This window comes from Megalopta genalis, chromosome 12, assembly GCF_051020955.1.
Source record: "Megalopta genalis isolate 19385.01 chromosome 12, iyMegGena1_principal, whole genome shotgun sequence".
Taxonomy (NCBI): Eukaryota; Metazoa; Arthropoda; class Insecta; order Hymenoptera; family Halictidae; genus Megalopta; species Megalopta genalis.
The window spans coordinates 11,221,365-11,238,897 of NC_135024.1; the positions used below are offsets into that span (position 1 = coordinate 11,221,365).

At 32.1% G+C, this 17,533-nt stretch overlaps 2 protein-coding genes across 3 annotated transcripts in view; one reads left to right on the forward strand and one right to left on the reverse strand.

Moving 5' to 3' along the window:
- LOC117222969 (protein gooseberry-neuro) overlaps nucleotides 1-10,433 on the forward strand; it is a 46,839-nt gene extending 36,406 nt beyond the window's left edge. The window contains exons 5-7 of the mRNA XM_076525586.1: nucleotides 3,354-3,550; nucleotides 4,862-5,291; nucleotides 9,802-10,433. Of these exons, the coding sequence (XP_076381701.1) occupies nucleotides 3,354-3,550; nucleotides 4,862-5,291; nucleotides 9,802-10,019 (845 nt within the window). The 3' untranslated portion in view covers nucleotides 10,020-10,433. The remainder of the gene's footprint in view (nucleotides 1-3,353; nucleotides 3,551-4,861; nucleotides 5,292-9,801) is intronic.
- A 1,864-nt stretch (nucleotides 10,434-12,297) lies between these two features.
- Atg13 (Autophagy-related 13) lies at nucleotides 12,298-17,459 on the reverse strand. Of its 2 annotated transcripts, none has more exons than XM_033475037.2 (5): nucleotides 16,808-17,459; nucleotides 15,892-16,240; nucleotides 15,548-15,731; nucleotides 15,138-15,462; nucleotides 12,298-15,057 (listed from the first exon to the last, which is right to left on the reverse strand). In XM_033475037.2, the coding sequence occupies exons 1-5, from the start codon at nucleotides 16,958-16,960 to the stop codon at nucleotides 14,842-14,844; spliced, it is 1,227 nt and encodes a 408-aa protein (XP_033330928.1). In that variant the 5' UTR covers nucleotides 16,961-17,459; the 3' UTR covers nucleotides 12,298-14,841. The 2 variants fall into 2 exon arrangements, with proteins under 2 accessions (XP_033330928.1, XP_033330927.1); XM_033475036.2 differs by having other exon boundaries at nucleotides 15,129-15,462.
- Nucleotides 17,460-17,533: the final 74 nt, after the last annotated feature.

Here is a 17,533-nt window from a genome sequence, read left to right on the forward strand (position 1 = left end):
CGTTGCGTTCTTGTATTAGCCGGTTTCAAGTTACGTCAATTATATTTAACCCACATAAAAATTTCGCGCTACAAAGAATTAATCAGTTGCGCGGACACCGATAAAATGTACTAAGTTCAGTTTTTTACTGTCACGCGCATACGGACACACAGACAGGTACCTGCTGGCACGAATACCATACAAATTCGAAACGAAGGCTTAATATCCGCGCGACTTTCCTACGGTATGAACCGGCAGGAAACTTTTGGCGATTCCTTTGGCGGCATCTTTACCGGTCCCTTTACGTTTTCACTGTGACAAACGGAAGAGTGAAAGAATGCCTCAGAGACAAGTTGCATTTACCGTAAAGCCGACGGGTGCCCGGTTTAAACTCTTGTCATATCGTAGCGAGACAGTGCGGAGAACATGGTGAACTCGAAAAAAAGAGGTGTCCGCCAATATTTCATTACGATCCATTACAGCCACCGCCAAACATTGGCGTAGGGACGCCAACATGCATTATTCTTTCTATATACGTCACTGTAGTTCGCTGGGAACGAGTAATTGTAATGCCTCTGTTGAGCTTGTGACAGTTGAGAGACTATCGGATTCGGACTACGTTTTCCGGGTCATTTTGATCCAGTGTATTTAAACGATGCCATTACACTAGAAACGACAAAAGGACTAATACGTCAGCATTGAGTACTTTCCAAAATATGAATTTGAAAAACTAGCGTGCGAAGCTGAGAATGTTCAATAAACAACGGCAATTATACATACAGTTGTGAAAATGGTCTGTTATCCAAAGATTGACATAATAAGCTTACTCATCTAGAATAAGAGAATATTTCAGTATTATTTTTCAAAGATTTACTACCTGAATTTTTCTAATAAATATTTAATCAATTATTCGAATGAATTCTTTTTAGGCGAATATTTTATTGTAATAATATTCTTTATTCGAATAAATTAATCGCACAGGGATCGTCAAATTATTCGAATAATAATGCGAAGAATTATTCGTTGCATTTATTTTTACGTAATTAAGAATATGCTTTACAACGAAATATTATTTATTTATTCATCAGCGATCAATCTTCCCAAAAGTAACAAACTTGCCGATGCGACAAAGAAGAACAGTTAATTGTAAAAATTAACGAGGAAGAAGTTCATCGATAAACGTTTTATTCAAATCGATTATTTTCCGAATGAATTTCCTGTACGAATAAATGCTCATTGGAATAACAAATATTCGGCTAAATTGTTATCTAGATAAATTTGTATTTCATTTCATTATTTCAATTATCAATAATTTCTAATTCGGCTAAGCTATTATCCAGATGAATTGTTGTTCGATTCGGCATTGATTCGACAGCGCCGAATAAAATTGTACTCGTTGGTCTTTATCTTTCATCGGTCATCCAAGTGAAATTTTGCCCAAAACAGTGACTGGAACGCGTGTTTCAGTCCGTCAATCAAATGCTCCTTAAGTGCGTCAATTTAACAATGTTTTCTCGAATTCGAAAAATAGGTTCAGCCTTCACGGCATTTAATTCCACTTCGTGAGGTTGATCCGAAGGTAGGGCAAACAGAAGAGTGAAGTAATCCTATATTTGACAATGAACAATCGAGGTGCGAGTAGTTCCCTGTCATAACAGACATCTCTTCCCGGTGTCTTCCTCGTTCATCCTGTCCGCAAAAGGTACGCGGTAAGATACGTCAAGAATCGGCGTCAAATCGAGCGTAAGATTTGATTTCACTTTGCCAATGGATCGTTGAATTCGATGAACGAACAAACGGTAGAGGAGCAGAAAAAGAGCTCCGACGTTGAGCTTCGATCCTTGTAACGGATACAAAAGGTTTCGTTCGGATGCTCGATTGAACGATAATGGGACAGTAAAAGGGACAATGGAATAGAATCGACTTAAGAGCAAATATTTTCGAAGTAATCGCAACGAACATTCTTTCGGCTTACTTCTCTTGTACGTTATGGTCAATGTCTTTTCTATTATTGCCAAGAAATGGACACACGAATTCCCCATATTCTTGAACAAATAAACATAAAAAGACCGACGAAAAGAAATGCTCCTTAACAAGGCTTCGAACTTAGTGCAATGTATAAGAAGACGGGAGCATTGTCCAAATATTTCATACCGAGCGTATTTGAGAGTTTTAAGTCGTTAAATTATTTATATTTATAACAACGCTTTGCGATTTTTATTGATGCAGAAGCTTTGTTCTATCTTTGAAATGTAGTTGAGAATAAATGTTGCGGAATTTTGTATAACGAAAACATAAATCTATAACAAAAGATTTTTAAAATTATATATAATGGATCTGATATAATTCTGAAGTGGCGAAATGGAGCGTTGGATGGTTAATGATCGTCAATTTTAATACACAGAATGTGCCTAAAAGAGAGTTTCAATGTTGAATTTAAATGAATTAAAAGAAAATTTTTTGTACTTCCAAATTAAAATATAAGTAAAACAAGATGAAATAGAAATAATAGAACGGAATAAAACGGATAAACAGAATTAGAAATAAAAACGTCTACGTTTTAAGTAAACAATAATGAATTTATTATAATCAGTAATTAATCGAGAGCTTGAAACTTTAGTTTCTACGATCAATTTTAGATAAGTCTTTAATTACGTAAACGTGAACAATTCTCTAATGTAATTGGCAAGTGCTGTAAAAGGATAGATAGAAAAATTAAGAAAAGTGTGTACTCAATTTTAATACATTGCTTTCTTCGAAGTCTATCTTTATACGTTCATTTTAAAGAAAAATCCCAAAAGTAATAATATAAATAAAGTGTATATTATAATGAAATACGATTTGATCAAATCGATTTCAGACAATGATTTAGAAACATTGTTGTCTTAAAATTAGGTAAAACAATGAGCTTTTCATACTTTAATTTGATTATATGGTCTAACAAAATACAATAAAAATGATTTAGCATATAATGAATTTACGATTAATCGCTAAAAAATTTGCTTCGTACATGATTTTTTCAGGATTATCTAAAATATATAGCAAAGAAGTATCACTGAATTTTTCTAAGTTACGCATTGAATGTTGGTTAGAGATTTTTAAATTGTGATTGTCATAAATCAGTTTCTTCGATAACCTGAAGAGGTTAAAAATAATACATTGACGTTTAAATTCTTAAAAATGATAAATTAACGTTTAAATCCTTTAAATCTTTCGTCTACTCTCTACTAATTTCCAATGAACGCACAAAATCCGCAGTGCGGATTGGATAAAGAACGCTGCAAAAGAAGCTTTTGCAATAATTGCCAGAAAAATTAATTACTTAGCAAACATCATTTTTGTGCAGTGTAACACGATGACTGGATGACTTACAGGTCGTTGCGGCGACGAATCGGACACTGAAAGTGAACCGGGTATTCCTCTGAAGCGAAAGCAACGTAGAAGCAGGACTACGTTCACCGGAGAACAACTAGAGCAACTAGAAACTGCGTTTCAACGGGCGCAATATCCTGACGTTTATGCGAGGGAAGAATTAGCCCAGAGGACTGGTCTTACGGAAGCTAGGATACAAGTGAGTATATCTAAATCGATACCGTTTGAAAATCTACTTTCTGATAGAACATGCAATCGTCATCCGTTATAGTTTTGGAGCTGTGGTATCCAGAAATTCGGTAGAACGTGGTGTCATCATACCTTCTTCATGAATTTTAAAACAAAAAATACTCATTTCACTGAATATCAACATATTGTATAAGATTGCATTTGTTTATCCGATTATAGCTATAGATTTATGCCAATCATAATATTGATATGCCATCCTTATCTAAAAAAAACCCGCTATGTCCTCGAAATTTCGTAAAATGTGATCTTATCTTTCCCTTTATATATCTCAAGTTGTTAAAAACAACGATGATATTTTTAGGTTAAAAATTCTATGAAAATCAATTTTGGGGAAAACAAGTTTGAATGTGCAAAACTCTCTTTCCGACTTTACAACAACGGTGTATTAAAATACTAATTGATATGTTTAGCAAAAGCATAACATAAAATATGTTAATATAAACAGGGATTTTCTCTTAAATCGTTAACGTCTTAAGAAGAATTCTCTTTGTGTATATACATATCAGCATAAAATTCAATTTTTTACTTAAATTACGTTATTTATGTACAGAAATTTAAGTACATGCGAATTTTGCGAAGTTGATCCTCCAATAACACTGTCTTTAAAAATTTGTTTACCTTGGATTTCCAAGGTCAAGATAAATTTTGCCAAAAAAAAGCCAAGCTGCTTTCCACATTAATCAAACCGAGGGTGTAGAGTGTAGAACGTGGATGTCCAATCTGCGGCTCAAAGCAAGTATCAATCGAACTAGATATTGATGCATTAGTTTCCCCAAATTCAATACCAAATATCACATTAATTTTATGATTTCTAGTTACCTTTATAATTGTAAATGAAATTTACAATGAAATTTTATATACAAAATGTCAAATAAAATGTATGAAGCAATGATTGCTGAACCATGTTACTAATAATAAGATAAATAATAAAATAACGTTAATAATAAAAAAAATCATAAATTAATGAAGTTTAAATTTCTTAAATATATTAAAGTCAATATAGGTAAAATTACCTATATTTTACGTTTTCATTTTTACTCATCATCAGTGTTTGGCATATTTTGTATGGTCCAAAATAACTCGTCTTCTTCCAATGTGGCTCAGAAAAGCTAAAAGATTGGACATTTCTAGTGCAGAATCAACTATTATAATCGTGAAAATCGTCCTCTTCAAGCATTATTGGAATCCAAATAGGTTTCATAATTGTGGAACATGAAATTGATCTCGATAAAAAATGCAGAAACCGTTCTTTGTGTTTCAGGTATGGTTTAGCAATCGTCGAGCACGGCTGCGGAAGCATGCTGGTAGCATAGCTCATTCGGTAGCCAGTTTACCCTTGAGTACTTGTCAGTATGCAGCCAGTCATGAACTGGCACAGCTACCGCAAGTACCTCAGATGTCAACTGGTATACCGCAAGTGGCAACTTCGTTGCACCACAGCCCGTCAACACTGCAACAGTCGAACGTCTCCGGTGCACACCAAATCCCAGGAACAACCTCACAAATACCCACCAGTAGTACGTCCATCATCCCAGTACCGGCCACGATCAGCAGCGTTCTTCCAGGTCAAGCAGTATCAATTTCTGGACACTTCAGTTCGTTGCAGAGCCACGCGATGCAGATCGGACAAGTCCCAACGATTCAACCACCAGCAGCCCACGGAGCACCAACATCCCTTTCTCATAATGCCGGTTCGTATTTAATCTGTTTTTGCATCATTTTCCCCGTTCGTTTTCCATTTCCTTTGTTTCGCTATCTTCTTTCATCTCTCTTATTTCGTCCCTCTGTTTTCTTCTTATTTCCTTCTCTGTTCTTCTTTCTTCATTCTTCTTACTTCCTTCTTCTTTCTTTATTCTCCTTACTTCCTTTTTCTTTCCTCATTCTTCTTATTTTCTTCTTCTTTTTCCCTCTTCTTTCCTCCTTCTATTTTCCGCCTTTTCCTTCCTTCTTGCTTCTTTCGTATAAGGCAATTTTTTAGAGACTTTTTCTTATCAAGAACACGACTTTATTGAATGGATTTTTAAGCGTATAGATTAGGTTGTTTAAGCAAAATTAACATTATAAAAGTTTTATTTGGTTTAACAAAATTATAAGAAGGGAAGTGCCTTGCTAGTGTGTATGATTCCGGCCGTTCCGAGAATTTCAGGGCAAAAGACTGAATTGCATCTTAATTAGTATGAATATGGTTGTCGCTCGAATCATTATAAACTCTTTCAAGATTGAGAGCATCGATTTTTTTTCGTAGTATTAACAGCTCCGTTGTTACTTAAAGTTCGAGTTATGTATAGAATACCGAAATCAAAACATTCTGAAATAAAAAATATCGTGTACCTATGAAATTTGTAAGAAATTATTAGTCCGTTGCTTATCTAGTAAAATCTGACAGAGACATTTATAAATCGACCATTGTGGAAATAATATCGATTATTGTACTATAGATTTTAAATACACATATATTTAATAATAATACATTATTTTCTAGAAAATAAATTTGTATGTGGAATATTTTTGCAACTAATTTCGTAATCGCGCTCTTCGTTACCAGCATGTCACAAATTTGAGTTTCTTAGTACGAATCGAGTATTTTCTATACCTCATTTCCGTTATGGCACATATAATATGATTTGGAGGCAAGTTTTTAAATTCTGAGAATGTACAAAGATTCATTTGAAACAAGAGGAAAAGCAATACATGCTTTATTTTTAATGATATAATTAATAAACATAATTAATTGAACGTGTACTTCTGTAGCAAATTTCTATAATATTGTATTTTATGGAATACCATTTTCATCGTTTAAGTTTAAACATATGTGCCGTATGAATTTGTTGTCTCTGAACACAGGCTCTAGATCGCTACAGATATTGCATCTGGAGCCTCCTTACCATTTTGTGTCGCACTCAGCGTTACCGATAGTTCACGAAAAATAGGCACGTTAGCAAGAAGCGAATATGCTGTATATTTCATTTCTACTACGAGTGCTGAATATATGTTACTTGGATGCATGCGGCACGCACATTTAAATAGTAGAAATAGTATTTATGAAACATGTACTACAGAAATATGATATAAGGTGTAATTATTTTTATGGAGCAATTGTATTTACTAATTAGATAATTAGTAATGGTACAGATAGAGCAATAGTTTTGTCTCGAAGATGAGTATTTACAACGTTAATTTTATAAACGTTGCAGTCCTAGCACTGCAAAAAAAAGCATTGTATGCAATGTTTGCGCGGATTCAAAGTCTGTAATATTGAGTTGTCGCAAAAGTAATTTAGGTTTTTTTGTAAGTTATCCATTTGGAAAAACAAAATTACATTTGGAACAACCCAATCGATACTATTATCTGGTAAATAATATCTGGTAATAATACTTTTATCTGGTAAAATTCGAGACTTTCCTGCTCGTCGAATCATGAAGGCGAAGTTTGTACCTGAATATTCAGAAAAGATTGCACAACTAATATCATATCCATAATAACACAATTTTATTTTATAAATATCAAAATCATTTGCGAAGTAAAGATTAACATGTGGTTAGTTATTAAAGCGTTATTTATTATCTCTCACATTGTTCCTCAGCTTGGAACGTTATTCGGATTTAAACCGTTTACTTCATAGCAGGACTGAGGAGAAATAGATTTTCGGAATAGTAAATAGACAAATAGACTATAAATATTTTTATCTTCTCACGTAATATCGAATTTGGCAAGTTAACTTTTTTTGAAATATTATTTACTTATGGATATTATTATATATTTATATATTTAAATTATTATTAAAAATTATAATATAATATAATAATATTATAATATATAATAATTATAATATATTTAAATATATATTCAAATATATTTATTTTCATACGTGTAACTACTATTTCAAAAAAAGTTTATTTGCCAAAATCTGTATTACATGAGAAGATAAAATTGTTTATAGTCTATTTACTATTTAAAAAATCTATTTTTTCCCAGCCATGTTTCACAGCATGTTTGCAGCAAGTGCACCAACATAATTTTTCTAACATTCGTATTATGATAATATTGTAAAAGATTAATTTCTTAGTAGTTTCGGAATAAAATCATTAGAACCTGAAACAATTGTAAGAAATCGCGACATGCAAAAGAAACCCTACCTAACTAGGAAACAGATTACCACTCAAAGGATTGTCAGGAAATCCTTTGGTCACTGTACTCGTCAAAAATTTCTACATTTTCTATGTAATTAAAAAAGAAATAGTATTCTGAATGTTCACTCACTATTTGATGGGAGGCGGGAGCTGCGTTAGAGTCCTGGAACAGGAAGAAAAGCACAAAGATATTAAAATACGTCCAACATCGTACATGAAATTACTCATTTCTACAAACTATTGCATGTAATTTGCATATTGATGAAAATTATACTTACATTCCTTCCTCCTTCACGAAGCCCGCCGCGTTGCATCTCGATCTCAGCCATCCACGTCGTCTCCAGATCTGTAACAATACCAAGAAAATCGATCAAATTCAATCGCTATTAAATTAAAATTCATTTTTTTTCAATTTAAAAAAATTCAATCGCTATTAAATTAAATAGATTATGCTTTGTGTGCATCAAATTCTGCCCTTCGAGATACCGTATTATGTTTTCAATATCCTGGTGACGTATCATAGCCGCGCCGAGTTAATTAGGTTATTATAAGCGCGATCTCAAACGCGATCTCAAACGTGACCTTAAGCGCGATCTCAAGCGTGAAATATCCCAGCGATTCAATATTCCAATGAGCGAATATTTCAAGTAAATATTTCAACGATATAGTCCTCAGGAAAAGAATTTTCCGAACGCAGAATGTTACAGAGGTTTGTATGACTGACCGAAAATATCGTGGACCCACCCTTCTCTATCCGAGGTTGTCGAGCAAATGACTTTTGAGAAATATTGAACTCGTGGTCGCGGCCCACGGACCCAATCTTTCCGATCTGAGACTGCCGAGCAATTGACTTCATGAATGTCGAACTCGCGGTCGTGGCACACAGTCCCTCGCTCCACTTCTTTGACAGGGCAGCTTGTATTTAAAATCTGCCCTCCGAGTTACCATATTATATTTTCAAAATCCTCGTCGCTATAATCGCGCCGAGTTAATCGGGATAGCGGGCGACGTCAAGTCGGCGCGAAGAATACAACAATAAGAATTTTTCATTGAGACAGGCCGAAAGCCGCTGCTCGTTTTCTACTCATGGGCGTGATCTCAAGATTCTTAGGTTTCAAGGAAAATTCGTGTAACTGTCAGCCGGAAACCCACCCGAATACGACACCCGAAGCCCAGGATTTAAATTCTCCGAAATATACGCGACGGATTCTCAAACAAAGTTAGCCTTGGCCGCTGCAACGAATTTGCGACCATTCCCATTCTGTACGGATCCTAGGTCTGTACCCTGAATCAAAAATCGCGTCGTAGGAGAAATGAAGTATACGAAATATTCGATTCTCAGTAAGAAAGTTAATGGGGTACTACAGTTATTTCTTAATTTTATTTCCTTGTATTACACAATATATTTACAACAGTTGTAAATAAAATTACTAAAAATTAGCTATTTAAATAACTAACGTAATGAAGAATTTTAATTTAGAATACAGGAAAGAAAGGAGGAAAAACCTATATGACTGTTTATAGCTAATGAGGATCTAAATCTCGTACGACAAAAAAAATACATTGACTGATTAGTTTACTAGTATACCTCGTTTGTGATAATATTAGTCTAATATTAATTATATTGCAATTATGTTGTAATATTACTTTCGATTATGAATGTATTAAAACAAAGATTCAGTAGTTTTATGAACTATTCTCACAATAGATAAATGAAAATATATTTACTTTTAAATTATTAAATTATAGCCCGCAATGAATAACTGTCAATCATATAAATGTAGACTTCTTCAATTTCTATTCTTATATTGTTGCAATGAAAATTATATGTACATGTAATTATATATTTATATATATGTTTACATTATATTTACATAACATTTACCAACATTTAATGGATTTTTCATAAATCAATAACACGTTTTATAAACCTCAAAACACTGTTTTCATTGTCTCTGCATTTTAAAAGATTATGTAAAATTTCAATAGAGATTCAATAAAATTTTCAAAAATATTTCTTTTTATATTTCAGATTGTTGTTCAAAACTTAAACATTAATATTCACTTTCAGGAAACTCTGATTGGTGTAGAGTTGGATGGGGACAGTTCAGTCACTTTCAAGGAGAATATACGTCGAGTCATCAACACACATCACACGTAGGACATCCTGGTACATCATCTTCCGGTACCGTCAACTCCGCGTCGTCTGCGGAATGGTACGATCAGGGTTACGATTATTCTCAGCATAGTCAACTGAATTATCATCGAACTGCAGGTGGAATATTTTAGGAGAAGATATTTCTATAATCATTTGTAAATGTCAGTCGCAAAATTTATTTATTTGTACAGTTTCACTTATACAACATATCTACTTTTCTATTTCCGCTTTTCACATTCCTTTCATGTACAGTATAAATTGTATAATATTTCCGTTCCTATAGATAAGTTTAAGTATCTTTTTCATTTTCTCTATAGTGGAATATCTTTCTAATTTTTTCATAGAAATCTGACTATATATCAATAAGTAGACACATATTAAATGCGTAATTTATATACTTCTTAAATTGCGGGAAACATGCAATAGCCGCAAAAGCAAAGAACATTGTTTAATAATTCGACATTAACCCCTTGCCGTACTTTGACGAGTTCAACACATTGAGTGCCAAAAGCCTGTTTTCTCTTCCTTTCCATTTAACCCGCGTTATAACATACCGTGAAACCTGAAAATATCGTGTTTTAATATAATACTCATTACAATTCTTTTTATTACAAGTAACGTTGTTAAGTACCTTCTTTTATGGTAACCAAATTATTTAGAATTTATTTATGCAGAGGAATATAATTTTTTATACTTGATATCGTCGGTCATCGGTGCCTAACATGACACTTAACGTGTTAACTCCTGAATGATGGCGATTTTTAGTAATAATCTGTTAATCCCTTAACGCATAACAATCTCCATCTATACGTCATAAATGCGTCATAAATCAATTTTTGAACTCGTTTCCACATAATTGTGGATAGACGACTAACGTTCTTTTATTCCCTTCATGTGGACGCATAAAAAATTAAACGTAGTTTCGAATTTAATAAAGTTTATACGATTGAAAACTGTTAAGGAGTTAAATAAGAATGTTATTCTGTCTCTTCGAGTCGCGAAATAAAATTGTTTTCTCTTGGTATCAATATTTGCGCATTCAACTAAATGTAAGCACACAATAAATATACTTAAATTGTCTGTTTCGTCTAAAAAAATGATTACAATAGTAAAAGTTCTAATCATTATAACTGTGAAGAAAATGGTACGGCAAGGGATTAATACACCATTGCTTAAGTAGTAGATATCTTATATTTACCTGTTAACTCCATCAGAACGCTTCAAACAACGAACTGTGCTAGAATAGATTAAGCGTATTTTTTATCTATTTGCTCAATTTTAATAAAACGCTAAGAAATGAAAACGATCTTAAGAACAATAATTAAAGTAAAGAGTGCTTTATTAAATATAAAATATTTTGTAAATACGTGAATTAAAATATTTTTATATGTACCCACATTTGACATCACACGATGTAAATATATTTCTAAGATGTATGTATATAAAACAGTATGTTATTAATAAACATCTGTACTTTATATGAACTTCCAGTATTTCATAAATTACTTCCATGCGTCCTATATTACTTCTGTACAAATAAACCAAGCATCATAAAAGACGAACACCATTCTTTTACTTGGTATCATTATTTTATATCATATATATATACACAATTTGATAGAGATATTCTACATGAAATTATGACTTGGCGCGAGGTAAAATTTAATTTTCACACAAATTAAATTGATGTTAAATTTGTATTTTCAAATATATCTTGTTTAAACAGCAACAATTTTAATTGACAAAATTGTTTGAATATGCCGGTAAACAATTTGGTGCGCATTTGGTACCAAATATGAGTGCTAAATTCATACCAAATGTGGAACAAACTCTGCTTTAACCCAGTCACGGCACTAAAAAGATATCCATTTTCCACGTGAAATATCAATTTGTGCACAATTTTGGCTAACTGGGCGTGAACACTTCCTTTAATCAAACATAACTCGAAAGGTAAAATATATATCCAACATATAACACTTTTTACTCGTCTCAATGGATGAATTTTATTTCCCGAAGTATTAACGTGCAGTTTTTAAATGTCATATACAAATTAGTATCGATTAAAACTTTTTAATATGATGAAAATTATAATTTTAAAATTACATACATATTACAGAGATGTAAAAACGCTACTTCAAATAAGCTAACACAATAACATTTGCATATTCCATTTTACAATTTAATAGTTAATATTTGTATAATTTTATATACCCGAAGAAACTGAAATTAAATATATACATTGTTAAATATACATTCAAGTTACAAACCTGGTTTGGTTACAGATGCATCATTTAAATTTTTTCCTTTCTTTGTTTTGTATATATACAATTATATAAAATCGCAGTTTGATGTGATGGCTCATTAAACTGTGATTTATGGTATTAATTTTTTATAAAAAATTGTACACAATTAGCAGCACAGCCTCATTTATTACGTGATTGAATTAATAAAATATGAAAAAGTTATATAGTTTCATTATAATCATCAATTAATATTACAACGCTAAAGCTTAATTTACGTTATATACAAGCAATAAATTAGGTAAAGTTTTAAAATATCAAAATAAAGTACTTTACAAAATTAAAGGAACACTAAATAATGACTAAAAAGTTATCGAAATCTGAAGACTAGTGAATTTACGTGAAAAAATCTTACAACGTTCTGCTTACGCTCGTTTCGAAGAATCAAGTTTCAACTTCCACATTCTATAACCGCTCACAATATTTTAAGATTTTCTTCATTCAAAGTTACAAGAGTTCAAAGATAACAAATTTTTCGATCACAGTTTAGTATTCCTTTATATCCATATATTATAACTAAGCATCGATGATATTGCACATTAATTGGCATTACTATACATATTTTTTCTAGGCGTATGCGAGATTCCGATGTTACGGGATTGGGACGGGATGAAGAAATTCGGGCGGGATAGGGAGTGTTTCGGAACTGCGCTCGATTCCCGGGTGATATCTCGGGCGGTTTCGGTCTCTACGCATGGATAGGGTATGTACGAATCTACAAGCGTCGCACGCGATCTACATATTCGGGATTCAGTTGTCAAGTACACACTGAAAATATAAAAAGAAATTGATAATATATCTTTTTCTTTGATAATATTTGAAAATAATAATATAGAATAGTTTGCACACACTGTGTCCTTAAGTAAACTTTAAATCAGAAGGATATAAATAAAAAATATAATCTTTGGAACGACATATGAAAAACATAGAACAATTTGATTTTTATTAAAATTGATTTACATTGCTATGTAATTGCGACGTTAATGCGTTAGAAATATTTGACAACAAGATTCATCATCTAAATTCACAAAACAAAAATAATAATTCACAAAATATTTCCAGTAATAAAAATGGTACATTTTTAAATTACTAATATCAGTTATGGTTGAGTTTCTATCTTACATTAATTATATTAATGAATTTTTAATACATTTTTAATTCTTCAGCTCCGAAGAAATAAAAAATAACACAGTTCTTTGATTCAAACTTGGATTCGAGAGAAGAAACCGATACTGTTACTTCTCGCAAAACTAGGGATATACAACTGTATATATGTAAAATGTATAATACAAATGTATAATGTATTTTTCCGAAATAACCGAATCAAGAAAGTGTAACATTATGGAATGGTGGAAATGTTACGGCAATAGGTATCCACTATTACGAAATGTGGCAAAATATGTACTTGCGATATCTGCAACCCAAACAACCAGCGAATGTTTTTCTATGGCTGGTAACACAGTTACATGTACAAGAGCAGGTGTCGACGTGCATCAACTTTAATAAAAAACAAATTAATTATGTTTTTCATATGTCGTTCCAAAAATTGTATTTTTTATTTATATCCTTCTTATTTAAAGTTTACATAAAGACTTATCATGTCATTACTGTTCTGTTTTCTTTTTATATTTTCAGTATAGTTGACAACTGAATCCCGAACAGATCACGTGCGAAGCTTGTAGATTCTTACATATCGTATTCATGCATAGAGACCGAAACTGCCAGTGAAACGAGCGCAGTCCCGAAACACTCGGGATCTCGAGATCTCAAGCAGTAAAACGTATCGGGATCCCGCCCGATCCCGCTTGAATTTCTTCGTCCCATCCCAAACTTCGGGATCCCGAGACTCGTGCGGGTTTGAACACTCTAATTTTTTCAATAAAAAGTATATGTCAAATTTACAAGGAACTTAAAAATATACATGATACAAATGAAATATTCTATGAAAAAAGTAATTTAAATCATTTTAAAAAGCAGTTTATATTCATTGATCATATAATTGAATGTATTATATTGATAATCAGATGTTCATAAAAGAAATATCAACGTGTTATACACTTAAAGCCAATGCACATACATTAATAACATCGGTGAACAATTTTTATTTTTATGTTGTATAGATATAACTTGTGTCAAATATTTTTACCCCAAGGCTCTAGCTGGATTTAGGGATTAATCTGTACAGAAAATTAGTTTTTATTGTTTTGAACTATGGTATACCAGACCAAAAAACATACTTTCTCCTGCTTTTCATTTTTCACAATCGGAATTTGCAACGGAAAAATGAAAATAAGTCTATAATATGTGATACAATACCTAATCAATACCTTAATAACCTAAAACGCTTCAGACTTCTGTCAGAATTCTTAGACGCGATTAAATAGAGAAAATAGGACAGAAACTGATTTTTCGTTTTTCTCTACAATTAGTCTAACAGATAAGATTAAAATTAACTATCAAATCCGGCTAGATCCTTTTAAGTGACCATAAGCGTTGATAGTATTTAGCATGAAATTTCATTGAAATAGATTTGTAAGGTGATATTAATCGCTTGTAATAAAAATTATTTAAATCTATGACAAGATGCTATATGTAGTCTTTATAGTTACATTTCTTGTCAAAGCACCTAGCATTGCATTATTTAATCATGATATTAGTTATTATTTTCTGAATGACATAGTGATGACAGAATATCCTCATACCGCCGCATGTTTGTTTCAAATGTTTCCAACTGTTTTGTAAGGTCGCCTCCTACTTGTTCAGCAAGCGTTCTTTCTTCCATAAAAGCTTGAAGTTGAGGTGCACTTTGACATTCCCGATAAAATGCTCCTAAATCACTATTGGTATTTGTACCAGCAAACGGAGTTTTCTGAAATAATATTTCAAATGTTTAAAAAGATTACATCATAAATGTATTATAAATGTAGGAACGTTAATTACCAAATCTACCATAATAAAATCGTCGTTGGCACTCGTTATTGAGCAACTACTTCTCCTAGATCCATTTTGCGAGTTGCATTTTGACGTTGTATTATCATTTATAAGTCTTTCATGATTTCCATTGCCGCTGTCTGTAGTGGTAGTTGTAATTGCAGTCTTTGTGCTTGCAGCCTCAGCGACTGTGACAGGAGGAGGAGAAGTTTGTCTAGGAGTTAACAAAGAACTAAAAGGTACATCTGGTATAACAAAGTCCTCTTCGTTAACAGTAACAGATTTATTGACTACAAAGGCTCCCACTTTAATAGTATCACTGAGAGATTTTGACGTTTCTTCACTAAAATATAAACGTAAAAAAATGTATCTGAATATATCCATATTTAATAAAAATAGAAAAATTAGTAATTACATTAATTGCTTACCTCTGTTGATATCTTGTGTTACGAGGACTTAAATCTGAGTGAAAATGATCACTCTTTACCATTATTGAATCACGACCAGTATGAGTAGGAGAAATAGTCATCTTTGTTCTATATGATACTGATAAATGAATTGTACCTACTGGTGTGCACAATTGACCTACTCTAACATTTTTGTAATTATCACCTTAAAAAAAATTTATTTTGGTTTCTGTTATCATTTTAGTAAGAATAAAACAACATTATATTAAATAATTTATTCAACTTATAAAAATAGAAAACGTTTAGCAAGCATGAGGAAACATAAACCAAATGATGATTTTTTATACAATGGAAAAATTGTATACCTAAAGTATGCAGCTGTGGTTCTCCTACATACATTTTATAACAGATAACATAAGAGTCTGGACCTTGCCGTCTACTCAGCTTATAAGCTGGAGTAACTCTTGACATAGACAATAATGATTTCAATAAAATTCCCATTCTGTTATATACTGTGTATGTTACTCTGATGGTAGGATCACTATGTTCAGGTAAAACATGAAGGCTCCATGTTTCTAAAACCATTGTGTCACCTTCAACTGTCCTTAAAGAGATTTCGATACATAGAGGTATAGTTGAGATAACTATTTCCCCACATAGTGCTCTTTTAGCTTCAGCCAAAACTTCTGGTACATCGTGAATAGCTAAATTGAACTACATAATCCAACAATAGAAATGTAAGTTACTTTAGAAATATCCAGTAATTTATAGTAAAAGCATATGCATTGTTAGTATATATATTACTTCACATTATAACAAAACAGTGAGATATGTTTCTTACTTTTAAGAGTACAATTTTATTTAATCATTTTTAAACCATTTAAATAATAAATAAATATTTAAATAATTACTTAATTATTAAATATGCTTAGAGACGTATGAAAACGGGTTGGGACAAGAACAGGAATGATTTTCGGGGTTGGGACAGGACCTTGAAACTCTTGGGTTTCCTAAGAATGTTCAGGTTTTACAAAAAAAGTTAGGGTTTTCCAAAAATATTTGGAATATTGATAAAGAGAATGATAAAGATAACATTTCACAGAAATTTTCACATAGTTTTTCATAGACATAAATTTAACAATCTAATACGCATACGAAAAAATTTATAATTTATTTATCAACATTAAAACTCTATTGACCACAAAAATAAAATAATGGTAAATTTATAAGTTACCAATACTATATATATCGAAAATGATTTTAAAAAAAATATAAGCTTACCCAATCTGTTCCAGATGAATTTGGTTTACACTTTGTGCTGACCTTTTCTCCTGATCTCGATTGCACTATAATTTGTGCAGCTTTCAATGCCAAGAATTTAGTGAACTTATCCAAGTCCCTTTTATCTTGCATACTCAATTTTAATGCAGACATTTTAGTGCTACTGTTTCCGTATAATTTTTTTCAAGAATAATACAGTTATCGAATCGAAATAACAAATATCTCTTAACTGAATAAAATTTCGAATATGCCAAAACATTATTCCTTTCGACTGTCTTTAAAATTCCATGATGTCATTGTATTTGACAGTCACACGTGTTAACTAACGCATGCCAGTAATTGCAATTTTTCCTATGAGTTCTTAGTACAAGAACTCCAATCAAAAAACGATAATTTGACAACAGCATGGACATCATATCGTTGCATTGCGTTGCGGATTCTATAACAGGTTATGTATAACGAGTCGATCTTATTTTATTTTACACAGAATTCAAATCACTGTTGGCTTAATGTAACGTCAAAGTTGAAGATATTATTTGAGTCAGTTGATAATCTGCAATCTCTTTTTCGGTAGAATATACCGTCGAACAAAATGCAGTAGGTTGCACGCTAGGTTCACTTAATACCGTTAAGGCGAATACGCATCGTGTAGAAATAAGTTACATCATTTGTATATAGTAATACCTCGAGTTTTGCAAGATTCTCCGGACGCAGCGCCCTCTGTTA

Excerpts from the sequence above, each read along its gene's own strand:
- Atg13 (XM_033475036.2), bottom strand. The coding sequence starts at position 16,960 with ATGTCTGCATTAAAATTGAGTATGCAAGATAAAAGGGACTTGGATAAG. Across the intron at positions 16,241-16,807 it reads ATTCATCTGGAACAGATTGG|TTCAATTTAGCTATTCACGA; the intron begins GTAAGCTTATAT and ends TGGATTATGTAG. Across the intron at positions 15,463-15,547 it reads AACACAAGATATCAACAGAG|TGAAGAAACGTCAAAATCTC; the intron begins GTAAGCAATTAA and ends TTTATATTTTAG.